General features: G+C 36.0%; 2 protein-coding genes across 2 annotated transcripts; both read right to left on the minus strand.

The window, feature by feature from the left end:
- Positions 1-5,547: 5,547 nt before the first annotated feature.
- Positions 5,548-7,829, minus strand: LOC113298750 (GDSL esterase/lipase At5g03810-like). The gene is made up of 5 exons (XM_026547571.1): positions 6,903-7,829; positions 6,660-6,790; positions 6,346-6,579; positions 5,997-6,252; positions 5,548-5,908 (listed from the first exon to the last, which is right to left on the minus strand). Exons 1-5 carry the CDS (start codon positions 7,207-7,209, stop codon positions 5,715-5,717), a joined length of 1,122 nt encoding a protein of 373 aa, XP_026403356.1. The 5' UTR covers positions 7,210-7,829; the 3' UTR covers positions 5,548-5,714.
- Positions 7,830-7,966: 137 nt separating this feature from the next.
- On the minus strand, positions 7,967-11,025 carry LOC113298749 (threonine dehydratase biosynthetic, chloroplastic-like). Its single transcript, XM_026547570.1, has 8 exons — positions 10,578-11,025; positions 9,861-10,310; positions 9,495-9,701; positions 9,164-9,412; positions 8,996-9,069; positions 8,710-8,827; positions 8,472-8,606; positions 7,967-8,301 (listed from the first exon to the last, which is right to left on the minus strand). The coding sequence occupies exons 1-8, from the start codon at positions 10,959-10,961 to the stop codon at positions 8,161-8,163; spliced, it is 1,758 nt and encodes a 585-aa protein (XP_026403355.1). The 5' UTR covers positions 10,962-11,025; the 3' UTR covers positions 7,967-8,160.
- Positions 11,026-18,148: the final 7,123 nt, after the last annotated feature.

Below are 18,148 nucleotides of genomic sequence, written 5' to 3' on the forward strand. Positions count from 1 at the left end.
AGCGAAACGATTTTTGTCTCAAGATATGAGATAGAGTAGATAGACTTTTGAGTGATAGATAAGTTCAAGTCTCCATATACCTTTTAGTCGATAAAGTTCCATCAGTTCCTTGAGTAGTTATTCGTCTTGTATGATGATCGCCATGGAGTTCTTGAGATCAACAACACTTTCTATCCTAGTCCGAGACATAGCTATAATATACTAGAAATCAAGACTTATAGTTTTGATCACTAACATTGACAAACATGATTGAGATAGCAACGCATGCGATTTCGACCGAGCAGTGCTCTAACAAAGTTCCACAAGCTCCCCTTAGTAGTTCTTCGTCTTCAATCGATGAACGTCGTGAAGTCTAATACTCAACTACACTTTCTATCCTAATCTGAGACTTAGCTATAAGTAGACTAGAAATCAAGACTTATAGTTTTGGCAACTAAACTTGACAACAAGCTTGAGATAGCAACGCTTGCGAGTTCGATCGAGCAGTGCTCTAACATTTTGTAACGACACGGGTAACCCCAATATCCGCGATGATGTTGGGTTGTTTTTTCAATTTCAAACTATAAGAAAACAAGTGGAAGAATTTATAGATTTACTTCGGGTTGTCAATCGATATCGATTTAGGGGTGAAATAAATGTTGAAGTTATATTGAGAGCTCGAGAGGAATATCGAAGATGGAAAAGAAGAATATTTTCTTATGTAGCTCATTAAGAATTTTTCGATAACATGTATGGGATGTTAAAAACTAAACATACTACTCGAGAAAGGCATTGTTATAAATTTTATGAATGTATGATAAAATTTTATACTAGTTTCCTTTATTTTCATTAGACGGTTCTAATTATATAAATAGTCATAATATCAAATTCAGTTACAAATATAAATAAAACATAATTATAACTACTCAGTCCCACTCCATCTCCTGTTATACTTACCCCTGCATCAAACTCTGAAATCCTTGTGATGATCATGCAGCTTAGGACCCTTCACCAGTACCATGTCCTGCACTTTGATCTACAAATCCTTGATATACGTTTCTTCAGCTGGAGAGCTTTCGTAGTTTAATTATCTTCCGTAATCTTGATAAGATTGAGGAGATTGAGGAGGTTATTGACTGGCCCGACGATATGGATATTGTTGCACTGAAACAACTCGATAAACCATTGGTATTCGTCGCAAGGGATGAATTAGTCTCATACTTTATCCAGACTTTTCTCTTTAGTGATAAGTATTTCGACCCATACACGGTAAACATGTAGTGTTATGTGGATGTCCAACTCGACCAACCAACTGTCTATCACATCCGTCCCAAATAAAAGAAACATCAATATTATTTACAAGACTGTACAACACCATGCGCTAGAGTGCAAATTCGTTTATCCATTGGGTCATATCAGTGTTGAAGTCCTCAAAATCCATATTCGGCATCCAAATAGCAGTAATTTGTTCTTAATCATGCATTGGTATATCCACAAATGAATGTTATCCCGCTCATTCTTGTTTTTTTTTGGATACCATTTACGCCTTCATACCTTACCATGACTGGGAAAAATTTATTCTTGTAGTCATAAAGTCTTGGTAGACTAATATTGAAATATGTATCTCGCCAAAGCTGAAGCAAAAAACATACAAAGGAAAGTAAAAAATATTTATTCTAACTTGATAGATACTTGTAAACTAATATAAAGCGAATAGAATGTATATAGTATCGTATATTTACCTCAAGGAGGTCCCATATACCTTCAATGTTTGACGAACAAAGCATGCGATATCGATACAAATGTACAATTTGGCTAATAACCGACCCCCAAACAGCCTTTTCCATATCTTGCAATGCCTATATCCATCTCATTACTTGCGCTTGAATTGGGGAAAAACATGAACAAAAATCCATAAAATAAATACACTGGCAATTTTTGTATCTTTAACAGGGTCATATGCTGCTGAATCAAGATCATTACCACCATGAAATTTGTTGAATATAAATGTCTTTAAATCGTAATTAGTAATTCCACCACTTATTAAATTCCTATGACTATGATGTGTTGTTACCTCAAAGTACAATGAAAGTGCATCTTTGTATCGGTCTTCTGCCAACCAACTATCTCGGTTAAATTGAACATCATCTCCCACCCCAGAAGGTATTCCAAGTAGGAAATACAAATCTAATGGTGTTATACCTGTAAAAAATATGTTAAAATTGTTAATTTCATTTGTAATCCTCCTATTGATTTCGAAGTCATGGAAATGAAACGTGTACGTAGTATATTCCATCAATATACCCACCAATTTGGGCGAACTTTTATACGCTTGTATATACTACAAAGTAATCCAAGGAAATCAATCGACAATAATTTTAGCACCATAAGAAATGTTTGCATAAACTATGTTAGCTTCGTACTAACCACCTCTTGCTTCTTGATGAGAATTATCCCGCTCTGTTTTTGTAGACAGACGACGTTGACTTGATGTTATTTCTCGACCGGAAAGTAGAGTGGAATTGTTATCCTCATCTGAATCTTCTTGTCTCCTCATTAGAGGTTAGTTATGTTTACTTCTAGGTGGTTAATTATCTATTTCATTTTCGACTAATATTTTGAGACTGAGACATGGTAGTTAAATGAGCGTTGAATTTGTGGAGAAAATATGTAGAGAAGATTAGAAAACATGTAGAGAAGATTGAATTTGTATTGGAAATATGTAGAGAAGAATGAAGTTGTTGTGAGTACAAAAGATTGAATTTGTGTTAAATTTATAGGGATTGGGAAAATATGACTGTTATTTTGCAGTTGCAAAATGACCGTTGTCGCGTCAAACTGTTTCGCTCGTCTCAAACTGCAAAATTATCGTCGTCGCATCAACCCGATCTGCTCGCCTCATATTGAGACGAGGTGCGGCTCAGTTTGACTCAACACCCGGCTCAACCTGGCACAACCACACCACTCTGCAATGATCATCTGTGTAAATGTGTTTGTCTCGAGAAAACAGTTTTCCACTGCACAAAATTGAGTTTGTCCAGCAGCCTAGCATGGTAAACCATCAAATTTGGGTAGTCCCATTGGACTTGCTCTAATATAAAGAAAAGAGATCTTTTTGGCATGATACCCCCGAAATTACCAAGTTGTCCACATTAGAATTACTAAATGATGTGATTTGTAGATAGTGGTAAAAGTTGTTCGATTCTCGGACTTATGAAGGGTATTAATTAGACTTAAATTCTAATATTAAAATAAAACTCACTAAAAATTATAGCAAACTCAATTAAAGATGATATCAATATTAAAAGAAACATTGAGGCTAAGATTCCACTATTTTCCAAGTTCAAAGTGATTAAACCAATACTTATATTTATGCAATTTTCTCGATTAATTTGATTTTAGAATATTGCAACAAGTAGATTTTCAAAGGTAGTAATTGTAAATACCAAGTACGAAGCATCAAAAGTCTTAAAACTAAGCATACTCCATCAAAATAGATCACCATCACAATCACTCAAATAAAAATCATAATCAATAATAGTTCAAGGAAAATAATCATATAATTATTGCAAATAAAAAGATAAAATAGAATATACCACTTTTTGTTGGAAAAATAGCTTCCTCTATCGCCTCAACAATGGGGTTTAGCTCCTCATATTAATCATGATCTCAAAATATGTGTTTGTTGCTCAAAAGATGATTAAAAGAGTGAAAAGGAATAACACAGACTGTTTGCAACAGTGTATCGGAGTTACAAAACAGTTGTTGCAATGGAACTGTTACAGAAAACTGTTGTAAATACTGTTGCTTTGTCGCTGATTTTAAGACCCCAGAAACGACTGTCTTCAATGGCCTTTTGTTCTTCGTGTTCTTCCTTGTGCACCAGCAGAAACGATTTCCTGCAACTCTTGATTTCATTCTCTGTTCTTCTCTAAACTTCCCCCAACTCTCGATTACCCTGTTATGACTCCTTCTCAACCTATATATGGAAACAGGACCAAAAATACTCGATAAAATCTCCCCTGCCTTTCACCAAAAGTTACAGAGTTATCTTTTTTTTATTTTCTGCCAAGTAACGATAATAACTCTGCCACCTCAGTTAACGCGTCTTTTGATGGTTATGAACTTCCCAAATCTGGAAGATACGAATCCATGAAGATTATACCTTCTCCCATTGCACGTAACTGCCAAAGATAAATCAAAACAATGCCGAGAATATCTTTCCTGACTTGTCGACAAATCCTATTTTCTCTCAATTCTAGCACGCGTAGAAATCCTGTTGTGTTGTTACAACTAGTACCAAATCCAACAGTTGAGAAAATCCAACAAAACATCGGCCAAATCTTTCCATGTTTCCGTAAATAGTTTTCTCCCTTGTTTTGTTTCTGATCGATACCTAGCCCAATTTAATCGATCCAAGCAGTCATAACATCCCTGTTTAAGATAAACAGGTCCAACCCAATCGAGTTTAGTGATTGAATCTCTTAAAATCACGTCCAAAATCCAAACCCAAATTTGTTCTTCACTTGCAACAGTTTCCCGCCAAATTTGAGAATTCAAATCGTGAAGATAAAGGGGCGCCCCCTATCCAGAGTAGGGGTGCCTTTAGCAGCTGCCTTAAGGGGTGTCCTGGGGGTGCCCCTTATCCAAACCGGGGGTCCGAACAACTTTTCGAGCCAATTTTTTCCAAAAATGTTTATTGGCCAAATATACCTACAAATAAATAAAACACCATGATAAATACAAAAATAAGCCCTCACAATATATATAATCGAGACAAATCGGACATAAAAATGTGTCTATCACTAAGCTTTACTATGTCGTGTAAATTCAATAAAAATAAAAAGTAAAAATGTACATTAAATAAATATTTACATATTTACAAAAATATAATTGTTATAAAAATAGATCAACAATTCTAAAAATCTGCTAATATCTTTCGGGATGTACACTAAATTTTTCATAAAATTTATATATTTAAACAGTCGTTTGAAATACCTACCTAACGAGTACAAATAAAAAAATTAATTACTTAAAAAATTTCAGTGATTCAAATTCTATATAATTGAACTTGTGTTCTCCCTAGGGAAACATAAGGCCAACAGGGAGTCTCAGTTTTCACCATTTCCGGATTATTATCCAAGAATGATCACTTCCTTTATCCTGTCTATTAATATCCAAAAGCAAAGTACAGACAAAACCAGTATCTAAGCAACTTTCCTTCATTAGCATTATTCAAAATTTATAGGATGCAACTGTAATTGCAGGTTTTGGTGTGTGACCTAGAATATGCCTAAATATTAACTGGTGCATGACTTACTTTCATTGTCAAATGCACCACTAATTTCAAGTTCTAATATGGAATCCTTGAGAGCCTTATACCTAAGGCTCCCTGAATGAGCTATAAATTGGATTGCTACACTGGCCATATTTGTAGTATTTAAATAGTAAAGGCTCTCTGAATGAGAATGTCAACATACTAGTGCATGCTTAAACATGCAATAAATTCATTCCCTCGGTGCAAATGGAGTGAGGTATCTTATGTAAATTTCACCACAAAGAAGATCCTAATAGAACCCCATTCAACAACTTGCTCAGTTTAACTGCCAAACTACAACTGCAACCAGCAATTTAAAATAAAAATAAGACTTATCTACGCTTAAACATCCATTTCTAAACGTATTTAAAAGATAATACAACTGATTAAGTAGAGCAGAGTGTAATCAGTTGATAGCTTAGCCGATAAGGTCGATCCCTTGAGTAAGAAGATCATCAGCTAAGATCTTGTTTGCAGCTTCTGATGGATGAAATCCATCCCAAAACACATACCCAGTAGCATTCGAACAAGTTCCAGCAGTCCTTGCGTTGCATAACAGTGACGTCTCGATCGTTCCTGTCCCACAACATGCTTTCCTCGTCTCGAAAAACCCTGTAACCATAAGAATCACATATCAAAATCCACAAGAAACTGTTTTCTTACGGTTATGGAGCTGTTTTAAAACTAAAATTTAACGCACCATGCTCGGATGGTTTGCTGACGAGATCCAGAAGAGGTTGGTAGATATCAAAGGTGACCATTTTAAGGCCAGAAAACTTCTTTTGCAGACCATCAACAGTGTTCTTGAGTTTGCTATTGAATGAAACTGCATCTTGGTTCATCCTATCCACACACTGATTATTCCCAGAACCAAACAAAGTAATTGCTGCTGGCAAACATCCAATCGGTGGTAATGATGTTACTCCAATTCTCCTTGCTCCTAACCCATATAGATTCTGTAAACATCGTTGTAAACTTAACATTTTCACTACAAAAATAACTTGATGAATTTGAGCAGTGCTAAAAGAAATTAAGTGTGTATGGGGTACCTGAATAAAGGTATAAACATTTTTTTGGAGTTCAGCTGAGAACTGATCAGGTGTATAAGTTTGGTACAGAGCCGGATTGATGTAGTAGTTCTGAACAAAGTCACTACTACCAGCACTTATCAAGTAGATTGAACCAGAGATTATCGAAGTAGCTTTAGCTTGCCCTGCAATCTTTACCAATTTTCCTTGATACTCCTTGTAATACTGTAACTGTTGTGTCAATGAAATTGCACGCTACGGAAACAACAACAAATCAAATCAGATAGCTGTTAATAGCAACAGAGAGTGAGTGAGTGAGTGAGTGAGTATCTTACATATAATTGTGCAGTTCCATCAAAATAACCAGAAGCACCAGAAGCAAAGTTGGCTCCTTTGAAGAGATGTTTTCCTTTGGCTTCAGCACTAAGATAAGCAGGTGGGTATGAAGTGAAACCAAGGTTTTCAGCTGGAATTTGGACACCACAACAACAAATTAAATATACAAACCCATTAGAGAAGGACAAAAATACAGAAATTCAAGAAGAGGAAAAACAAACTAAGGATCTTGAGATGGATACCAGTAAAGTCAGTGGCCAGCTTTCCATTGCAAAACCTTCCAGTTGGGGAGTGAGAAGTGTAATCTCTTCCATAAGGAGGGAAGTTAGCTTTGACTAGAGTGTAAAGGTTATTGTTGTTACCAACATCAACAACAGAATCACCAAAGATGAAAAAACCAGGTACAAGTTGGCCATGACAAACAGGGAAAAGAGTAACAAGAAGATGAAGAAGAAGAAGAAGAAGAAGAGAAGTGCACGAGAAACACTTTCTTGAGAAACCCATGGTTGGACACTTGGTAAGAGTAATGAAAGTTAGGCTAGCCAGCATTTCAACTATGAAACAGAGGAGATATGTGATCAGTTAATATGGAGTAGGTGGTGTGATATGAAGCATTTAAGAGGAGAAGATGATGAGTATGAAGTTGGTGTAGTAAATAAGGAGCAATAACTAGTGTGTTTAGGGCTAGACTTTCAAGGCGTCTGAACAAGTTTCAGAGCTACAAGGTGTCATGTTTTTTGTACATCACTGAGTATAAATATTGAAAACGGAAGTTATCAGTCAATATGCATAATGAGACCATTCTCATACGGAATGCAATTTTTCAAAGGAAGAACATCCATAAGGAGGAATAAAGGGAATTTGATTCAAGTTCACACTTCTAACCCTAACTACTATTACAAAAGCAATGACAGCTTATCACTCTACGGATGTCTTGCAGGGTACAGTTAATTGCCTTCACTGTAAACTGTAATTTTCGTATTGTGTGCCAAGTGATGATATAATGAATCATTTTGAATTGATTAAGGTTAGTTGGGAAGCCAATAAATCCAGTCAATAAAGAATGTCAAAATTATACCGGTGAAAAAAAATAGAAGAAGAGATCTCTGTCTTTCAGATTCAGTCCTTCTACAAGACCATCATCATCTCTTTATACATACATGCAAAACAATGCCATGTGTAATTTATCAGATCAGTCTTCACATTTTCAGAAGGGTTCTTAAAGTCTATGGGGCAAAAATTGCTTCAACTGTCCTCTCACTTGAGAGGTACACAAAACTTTTCATGAAATAGCAATAAAAAGAAGTTTCAAATCAGAAAATTGGCTCTTATATCATCAGCTTTCAGATCTTAAACGTTGAATAGAAATAAGCATCTCAAATACAACTTTGAACACTGTGTATAATGTAAAACTATTTTTTCAAAATTTCTGTCCAAATTAAGGGTAAAATCTGATCACCTAAACTTGTTTTATCCAAAAACTAAAGAGGCTGCTAAATTTTACTGCATCAAAAGCCGGAAGGCTTCGTTAGCGAGCTCTTCAGTGTAATCATATCCAAGGTTATTAACGCAATCGTGAAATTCATCCATGTCAGCTTGCCCAACTTGGATGCCCACCAACACATTTGCACCAGTTTCTCCCTATTAAGGAGGAGATAATTAACAATAAATTACGGGACACCAGCACAAGGAGTGATAGAAACGGAAAAAGTTGAAAAGAAGTACGCCAATAACTAATAGGAATAGAAAATGGTGCAATATTTAAGGACCATTCGCAAACGAAAAGGCTTAGGCAATGCTGTATGACAAACCTGAGCGCGGTAATGAAACAAACTTATGTTCCAACGTGGACTGAAAGTGTTCAAAAATTTCATAAGAGCACCTGGTCTCTCAGGGAATACAAATCGACAAAGAAGTTCATCTTGAACATTAGATCTGCCACCCATCTGGAAGACACGCAAGAAAGTACATAGATTGAAAACCGCATATATTTTTGCCTCAAGAACATGATAATCATAAATGGGAAGTTGGATTGTTTAAGATGCTTACCAGATGTCGCAGGTGATCTTTAACCAAATCATTGTTTGTAAGATTTATGGTTTCAAGTTTTGCAGTTTCCATTCTGATCATCATTGCTTCAAGCTCTGAAGTTGTATGGACTCCCACACTGCAACCAAGATCAATTGAGTCAAGCAGCAGCTTTTCTAATACTTGAATATTTTAATATACTAAGGCGTAAATCTCTTAGTTGGATTCGACGAGGAGGTCATGATTCACAAGTTCAAAAATTATATATTACCATGAACGAAAAGAAGATATTTTAAGCAGAACTTGCCTGTAAAGAACTAAAGCTTTGTCTTTAGTAGCATCATATCTGTATTTGAATTCAGTGATGTTCATTGGTCCCACCTGCAAGCCCAAATGATCATTAGCTGACTGATAGGGTAGACTTAAGCACATCAAAAATGCATCAAAGAATAGTTAGAGAACAATTTTTATATACCATTTCACAATATCTTGTAAAGCTTCCTGCTTCCTCTGGCATAAATGTTGCAAGCACAGCTTCTCGTTTTCTTCCAACATCAGCAAGTTCGGTGACTAACCTCAGTCTGTCGAAGTTCATATTTGCGCCACTTGTCACTGCTACAACACTTTCACCCTTGAGGCCATAGTACTTGCAGTATGCCTCTGCTCCAGCCAGGGCAAGAGCACCTGCTGGTTCTAAAATGCTCCTTTTCTCCTCAAACATATCCTACAGTTGATAACCGGATGAATAACCTTTAACTTCTGGGATTTCATAGTAACTTATGAAACAACAAAGATTGTTGGCTTACCTTTATTGACGCACAAATAGCATCACGACTGACAAGAACTACTCCATCTACCAAATCCTTGCATAAACGGAATGTTTCTTCTCCAACCACTTTAACTGCCACTCCATCAGCAAAACCTCCAACTTGCTCCAGCATGATTCGCTCCCCGTGATTTAATGACAATGCCATAGCATTTGCATCGAACGGTTCAACCCCAATGATCTTTACCTACATGATTGACATAAAAGACGCGATAAAGGTATTTTCAATTTCTATAATATTTTATTCAACAAATTTTTTAAACCAAACTCTCAGTTAGAGGGCTGGTATCTTACAGGAGGATATCTTGTAAAATCAGAAGCAGAAGTAAAATAGCAACTCACAAACCTGTGGAGAAACCCGTTTTACATAAGCGGCGATTCCAGCTATTAGTCCTCCGCCACCCACTGGAACAAAGATAGCATCTATAGGTCCCTGTGCTTGACGTATGATTTCCATACCAATAGTTCCCTGTCCCATAATGATGTCAGAATGATCAAAAGGAGGTATAAACGTTCGCCCTTCCTCTTCTCCCCTTTGTTTAGCATGTGCTTGTGCTTCATCATAGGAATCTCCAATGAGAACAACAGTTGCACCTAACCTCTGAACTGATTTCCACTTGATTTCTGGAGTTGTTACAGGCATAACAATAACAGCATCACAGCCCAATTTTTTGGCAGATAAGGCAACACCTTGGGCATGATTCCCAGCTGATGAACAAATTACACCTTTATCTAATTGCTCCCTCGAGAGCTTTGCCATCATGTTATAAGCTCCCCGCAGCTTAAATGAGAAAACCTGAATGCATCAATTACCAAAATCAGTCGCTGCCTACATAACTAAACACTGTTTTCTTACCCAACTCTTCAACCATTTAAATACTAAGACTCTAAAGTCAGAATCTCGCTAAGGCATCAATAAAATTTATCGTCACAAGCTTGAATAGTTTCATGAGCGGAAAAAAAACTCACTGCGGCAATTAAGCAAACAAATCATCAACAACTTTGTTCAATAATCGAAATTCAAAAAATTAGAAATTTAACCAAACAGAAGAGTGATATTTACAGGTTGAAGATCTTCTCTTTTAAGCCAAATATGAACACCAATCCTTTCGGAAAGCTTTGGTGCATAATCCAAAGCAGATTCAACGGCAACATCATAAACTTTTGAAGTAAGAATACTAGTCAAATCAGACATGGCATCTGGACCTCCATATCTTTTTTCAATATCCCCCAAATCTGAATTGTTATTTGTTGCCCAGAGAAACCCACTTTCATATTGTAAGGATTCAGCTGAAACCCTTTTCAGAACAGGTATTGATGTTATTGATTTCTTAATTATCGAGGGTTCATAACCAATTGAATTTCTTGTTCCTGTTGGTTTCAGAAATTTCTGGGTTTTTTGAGGATTTAAGTAGGCGGGTGTGGTTCTGAAAATTAATGATTCCATAGCTTGTAGAAAAAATTAGAGAAAAATCTTCGGTTTACTTTAAAGTATTGAACCAAATAATTTCGGGCTGCATGCTGCATCATTTGTTCCTGGCCGTGCTACACAATAAAAGTGTAAAACCACAGGCTCGTAGGTTGTCACATGATAGATCTTAGGGCGGGTGGGTAGGCTGATCACGTTTTAAATAGCGGGAAAGACTTTATCAAACCTTTAAAAGGAACACGCAATTCCGGTATACACAAATTAGTTGGTTTTTTAATGAAATCGGCGATGGTCGATGGACTGCCGGCATTTAAATATCATATCAGCAGCTACAGTAAAATATCTCCCAATTAATTGTTCTTTAAAAGCATAAGTCATATAAGCCCTACGTTAAACAATGAGAATGCTCCCATTTGAGGAAAGAGCTTAGGACATAAACATGGAGGGGAACTTGGTGGAACTCTATTGGTTGAAATATTAAAATTAGGTTACACTTTGTTTACATCAAGTATTTAACTTACAGTTAATAACACCGTCAGCTTAAAGGTGGGTGGACATTACTTTCGTCAGAATTTACGCCTAAATAATTTCGTTACACTTTGTTTACACCGAATACTGAACTGGACTTTAGTAACGTCATCCGATGTGGAAAGTACTTACGTCAAAATCTAAACCCCGCTTCAGATCGAGGGGCAAAATACGTTCTCTTCCATCCAACGGCTAAGACGGTAACTCTGGTTAAAATCTATGCCTTCTTTTCCTTCTTTTTTTTATTTCAGGTGATGATATATATAAATCTGCAAGATATGGATATGCTACTGGAGAGAAGATTTAGCTCTGAAAGAGAATTAAACGAGAAGCTAAATTAGGGTTTTAAATTGATTGATAGTTTTAGGTGAAATTGATGACGATGTTGATCAATAAAAGATGGGTTTTCTGTTTCGATGACGATATTGAAGTATTAGAAGGGTTCTGTTTTAGTAAAGATTTGGGATAGCTAGGGTGTCTGTTTTACCCAATAAATTCAGCTAGGTTTCTGTTTTAGTAAAAATAAAAACAAAAAAAAGATATAGCTGATGTTGTGAACCATGGGTTGTATCTAAAAAAAATCCCCTGAAACTTTATCTATATTATTATATTGATCTACGGGGAGTAAAGGAGTTGTGTCGTTGATGTTATCAACGGGTTGCTTATTGTGATGGTTTATGGTGATGTATTTTATCTTATTCGCTGCAGGGATTATGTTAATACATAAGCAGCTTCATGAAGGAGAGGAACAAGATAGAAAGTTGTAATTGGTAAGCATGATATGTAAATGGGTGTGCACGTTTTGCCTTCAGTCAGCTGCGAGTTTCGAAAAAGTAGAGGAACATTTAAGATCTGAGCCTTAAGTGTTTGCGTAAATGTCTAGGAGAAACTCAGGTTTAGTTTTCGACTTTTTGGTTTGGTTTCACATAATTTAGAAAAAATACAGTTACATTCAACTGCATGAAGTAGGGTGAGTTTTTTGTTTTTGAGATTTATTTAAAAGCACATACAAAATTATTTGTGAGCAATAACATGGCCATTATGCTCCCTATATTTAAATTAATTTCCAAACTCAAACTGCACCAGACCAAAAAACATGCCACGTAGATGGTTTTTAGATTGTCTTACTGGACATGAATAATTTCAGAGAACTACAATTTTGTGGTAAATTCAGCTTAATGCAAGCATTACATTTGTTAGAGCACTGCTCGATCGAACTCGCAAGCATTGCTATCTCAAGCTTGTTATTGTCAAGTTTAGTTGCCAAAACTATAAGTCTTGAATTCTAGTCTACTTATAGCTATGTCTCGGATTAGGATAGAATGTGTAGTTGAGCATTAGACTTCACGGCGTCCAACGATTGAAGACGAAGAACTACTAAGGGGAGCTTGTGGAACTTCATCAACAAAAGGTATGTGGAGACTTGAACTCATCTATCACTCAGAAGTCTATTTCTATTTTATCTCTTATTGAGACAAAAGTCGTTTAGCTATATAAACTTTATATTATATACATTGCAAGCTTTCGCTTTAACCAAGTTCATCTTTATTCTTGACGAAAGTCAAAAAATGATCATGTGAAAATCACCTGATAACTTCTTACATGATTTGTGTGAGACATAATTTGATGTAGACTCATAATGTTTCGTATTGATCTAGTGATCACTTGAAAATTGCTTTGAAGCTAATAGTTTGTGTAAGACAGTTATTCCCGTCTTCTAAGAATGTTTCAATTATTAAGATGGAGTTTAGAACGATTAACCATTGATTGAATATATCGCAATATGCGTATTTGTATGCTAACTGTTGTAAGTTATTCAAAGTCCGGGAACCATAGTATGCATACCCGTATGTGTACTGGTTGGTAGTTGAAAGACCGGGAACTTAGTATGCATACCCGTATGCATATCGGCGTAAAGTTCAAGTCCGGGAATTCAACTAAGTTTGGAGGTATGCGTACCCGTTCGCATACTGGCGAACCCAAACTATGTCCGACCACTTAGGTATGGGTACCCGTTTGCATACTTGAGTAGGTTAAGTTCTAAAATCGGTTTGTTCATGAACTAGTACATTTATATATTAAGGAATGCAATCTTTTGCAAATCGTGTCTATAATGTTCATGAATTGATTCAAGTGAATCGAAATCGATTTTGCTTCAATTGTGTCTTGTATACTTCTATGAGAATATAAACAATTGAACAACTCCATAACTAGTTTCATTTGAGTCATTTGAACTAGTTGTGATTAAGATGAAAAAGGTTGATATGAAAGTGTTCATATGGATAACTCCGGTTAACTATTGTTGAGCCAACTACGTGCACACGTTTGGGTACGATTACTCATGCCTAAATAAAGTCACATTTCATTTGTGTATAACAAGCTAAGTTCGATCTAATTGAAAGATATTAGCTTGACTCTCATCATATTTTTACCTAACGGTGAATATTGAATACTTTGTTACCAAAGTAATATTGATTGCAAACCCTGATTTGAAGACTATATAAGGGAGAACTCTAACAACTGGGAAACCTAATCCCCACACCTCATGTGTGATACTAGTTGCGACTAGAGTCGATTCTCCTTTAACCTAGGTTTTTCCTAAAACCATTATAAGTTAAAGACTTGAAGACTTCATTGGGATTATGAAAGAAGACCCAACTATTTTCTCTGTAGTGGCATGTTCTGACCTTACTTTGTTTTATCTTGTTGATTAATATCTTCTATAAGATTTGCTCGAGATTTAATCTCCAATAGGTAAGATAAAAAATTGTCACAAACATCTTCGTCTCATCGTTTGTGATTCCACAATATCTTGTTTCGCTTCCATAATATTAGGATTATTGTGAGGTGATTGATATTACTAGGTTGTTCTTCGAGAATATAAGTCCGGTGTATCAATTGGTTCATATTCACCTTGATTTATCAAAAGACGGAACAAAACTCGTAGGTATTTCTGTGGGAAACATATTTATTTATTCAATAGACTTTTCTGTATGAGACATATTAACAAGTCTTTGACTTTGGGTCGTAGCAACTCTTAGTTGTGGGTGAGATCAGCTAAGGGAATTAAGTGCACAGAATACAGCGTGGCTCAAGAGGCGTAAGGAACGCGACTGTACCTTAATCAGTGTAAGATTGGTTAGGGCTCAACTACATTCCAGTCTGAAGTGAATTGGTAGTAGGCTAGAGTCTTGTTATAGTTTTGAAAGTGGTAGTAAAAGTTCGTTGCTCGGACTTGTAAAGATAATGGATTTTTAGATTTAAAAATATATATACAAAAATATTAACAATGGGTGCGAGAGGTAACCAAGACACTAGATTCCACTATTACGCAAAATTGATTGATAAATATTTCAAATCTCTATTCAATTCTTAAGTCCTCTTTTATCTTTAATTCACTATCAATCATACAGATTCTCAAACATTATTTGTAAACCTTAAGCATAGATTATCAAGAGATTAAACCAAGCATAACCTATCAAACTGAATAACAAATAATTCAAACAATCATTCAAACAATTTAAAACTCTGCAAAAGCAGCGATTAGGTGAATTATATAATTAAATGAAATAGTTACCCATTTATGTTGCGTGGATAGCTTCCTCCATTGCCTTGGTTACGAGGGAATTAACTCATCATAGTAAAAATGCTCTCAAAGAATTTCATTGATGCTCAAAAGTGTTTTACAATGAAGAGAAAGATAAGTAAATAGTATAAAACAGGATTCTGCGACCCACAGAAGGCGTCCAGAATCAACGACACAGATATAGTGTTGTTGGTACAACGACTCAGTCGCGGAAAGGAGTGGAAAACTGTCGCAATAAAGCGACAGTTTTTAACGACTTTCTTGCCTCGTCCAATGTTCTTCGTGTTCTTCAGTTCCAGCAGCAGCAGGAACTTCTTCACAGCGTCTGGTTCTTTGATTTTTACGTCTCTAACTCTCGACAGCCTCTTCCCAATGACAGATACTTGTATTTATAGTGTTTTGGAGCAAGAAATCCGACCATTGATTGCGTATATTTTCTCTTTAATTCGATTATTCTTTGCTTCCCAAAAATGAGAATACTTACCATTTATAGAATTTCCACACGTTAACTCGCTCCCAAAACGCTCCAAATTAGTTTCTTCATGCCTCAGAAGCTTTCCCGCACCTCCACATCACTCCATGCACAGCAGAAACACACTTGAGGTCGCTTACAATGTGTGTTGCTCTGTTTTGGTTTGGTGAATCGAACCAGGAATTTTAGCCAAAATTGACCGATTCCGTCACCCATACTGTGTTCCTCAACCTATATCACATCTCTATACCAAAATTCAGCCATTGAATCGACCTAACACTACTTCATTTCTTCGATCGAAAATTCTCCTTTGTTGTGAACATTTTCCCCGCCAAAATCGATATTCAAATGAAGAAGAGGGGTGTCCCCCTATCTTGTCTTGGTGTCCCCTTAGTAATTTGGGCTGAAATAGTAATTCTTGGGTTGAAATAGTAATTTTTCTGGTTTCCTCCGGGACATTTCTGGGACGTTTCTGGGACATTTCTGGGGTGCCTTTAGTACTTTTCTCCGGGGTGTAAATCATCACTTTTTGAGCAACTCTTTCCATACAAGGGTATTTTCTCCAAAAACACCTAAACAAACATAAAAACACCATAATGAGAACAAATGGGTACTAATAAAATACATAAAAGAGATCAAAATAGACACATAAATGCGTCTATCAAGTCTGTAGCGGCTTAATACAGTGTGGTGTTAAAATCTGGATTAGGTCCCGGGGTTTTCTGCATTTGCGGTTTCCTCGTAACAAAATTTCTGGTGTTTGTGTTATTTCTTTTCCGCATTATATTTTTATATAATTGAAATATCACAGGTTGTGCGTAGTTCAATCAATTAGATAATCCAACCTTTGGTTGTTGATATAAATTGATTGACACTTGGATATTGGTATTTGGTACCATCCAAGTTAATTCTCATATTAATCTGGCTCACAGGTTTCTATCTGTTCGATTGAAGATTAATTTGAGAAATTAAGATATACCTATTGGATGTATTGTCCTTGATTGAGTCTGACTGTCTATTTAATTTCTTGGAAATATATTGAAGTTTTTCCATACAGATTTCCTAACTGAAATATTGGGTGTGGTTGTTAGACCCTCGGTTTTTCAATTGATATCAGAGCAAGCAAACACGTTTAAGACCTCATAAGTCTGTGTTTGTAGCAATCTAACTCTATGGACAATAATGTTATCTCAATAAACGCATCACAACTTCAGAAACGTTTTGACTTGGTTCAAAACTCTGCTTCTCCTGAGAAATCTTTCTCATCCTCTCTATTGTCAAAAATTGTGTGTAACTGGCAAACACGCCTAGATGAACAGTTGGATGATCTTTCGGATGAAAGTGATTCAGACGATGGATACGACGTTGATGAGGAAGTCTCTCAATACATCAAGATCTTTTACCATTTCATAAAAGAAAAAGAAGTCAACATCTTGCTTGGCTGAGTTTCTGACTCCTCTCTATCTAGAAAACAAGAAATTGAGAAAGCTCTTTAAAGGTTATGATTGTGGATATAATATCTTACAATCCCTTCTTAAGATGAACAAGGTTGATATAAAAGTGTTTATATGGCTAACTTCGGTTAACTATTGTGAGCCAACTATGTGCACACGTATGGGTACGGTTACTCATGCCTAAATAAAGTCACATTTCATTTGTGTATAACAAGCTAAGTTCGATCTAACGGTTGAAAGATATTAGCTTGACTCTAATCAGTTTTTCATCTAACGATGAATATTGAACGCTTTGTTACCAAGGTAACATTGATTGCAAACCCTTATTTGGAGACTGTAGAACTCTAGCAACCGGAAAACCTAATCCCCACACCTCATGTGTGATACTAGTTGCGACTAGAGTCGATTCTCCTTTAACTTAGGTTTTTCCTAAAACCATTATAGGTTAACGAATTAAAGACTTCATTGGGATTCTGAAGTCAGACCCAACTATTTTCTCCATAGTTGCATGTTATGATCTTACTTTGTTATGTCGTATTGAGTATTATATTCTCTAAGATTTGATCGAGATTTATCTTCGATAGGTAAGATATAAAAAGTAATCACAAAGCTCTTTGTCTCATTCTTTGTGATTCCACAATAACTTGTTCTACTACCATATAGTTAAGTTATTGTGAGGTCATTGATATTTCTAGGTTGTTCTTCGGGAATATAAGACCGGATTATCAATTAGTTTTTGTTCACCTTGATTTATCAAAAGAGGGAACAAAAACTTCGTAGGGATTTCCGTGGGAGACATATTAATCTATTCAAATAGACTTTTTTGTGTGAGAAAGATTTTCTTATCAAGTCTTCGACTTTGGATCGTAGCAACTCTTAGTTGTGGGTGAGATCAGCTAAGGAAATCAAGTGCGTAGAGTCCTGCTGGTATTCAGAGGCGTAAGGAACGCGACTATACCTTAATCAGTATGGCTCAACTACATTCCAGTCTGAAGTTAACTTGTAGTAGGATAGAGTCTGTAGCGGCTCAATACAATGTAGTGTTCATCGTCTTAATACAGTATGGTGTTCAAAAAAGAACTAGGTCCCGGGGGTTTTCTGCATTTGCAGTTTCCTCGTTAACAAAATTTCTAGTGTCTGTGTTATTTATTTTCCGCGTTATATT

This window comes from Papaver somniferum, chromosome 7 (genome assembly GCF_003573695.1).
Source record: "Papaver somniferum cultivar HN1 chromosome 7, ASM357369v1, whole genome shotgun sequence".
In the NCBI taxonomy this organism is placed as follows: domain Eukaryota; kingdom Viridiplantae; phylum Streptophyta; class Magnoliopsida; order Ranunculales; family Papaveraceae; genus Papaver; species Papaver somniferum.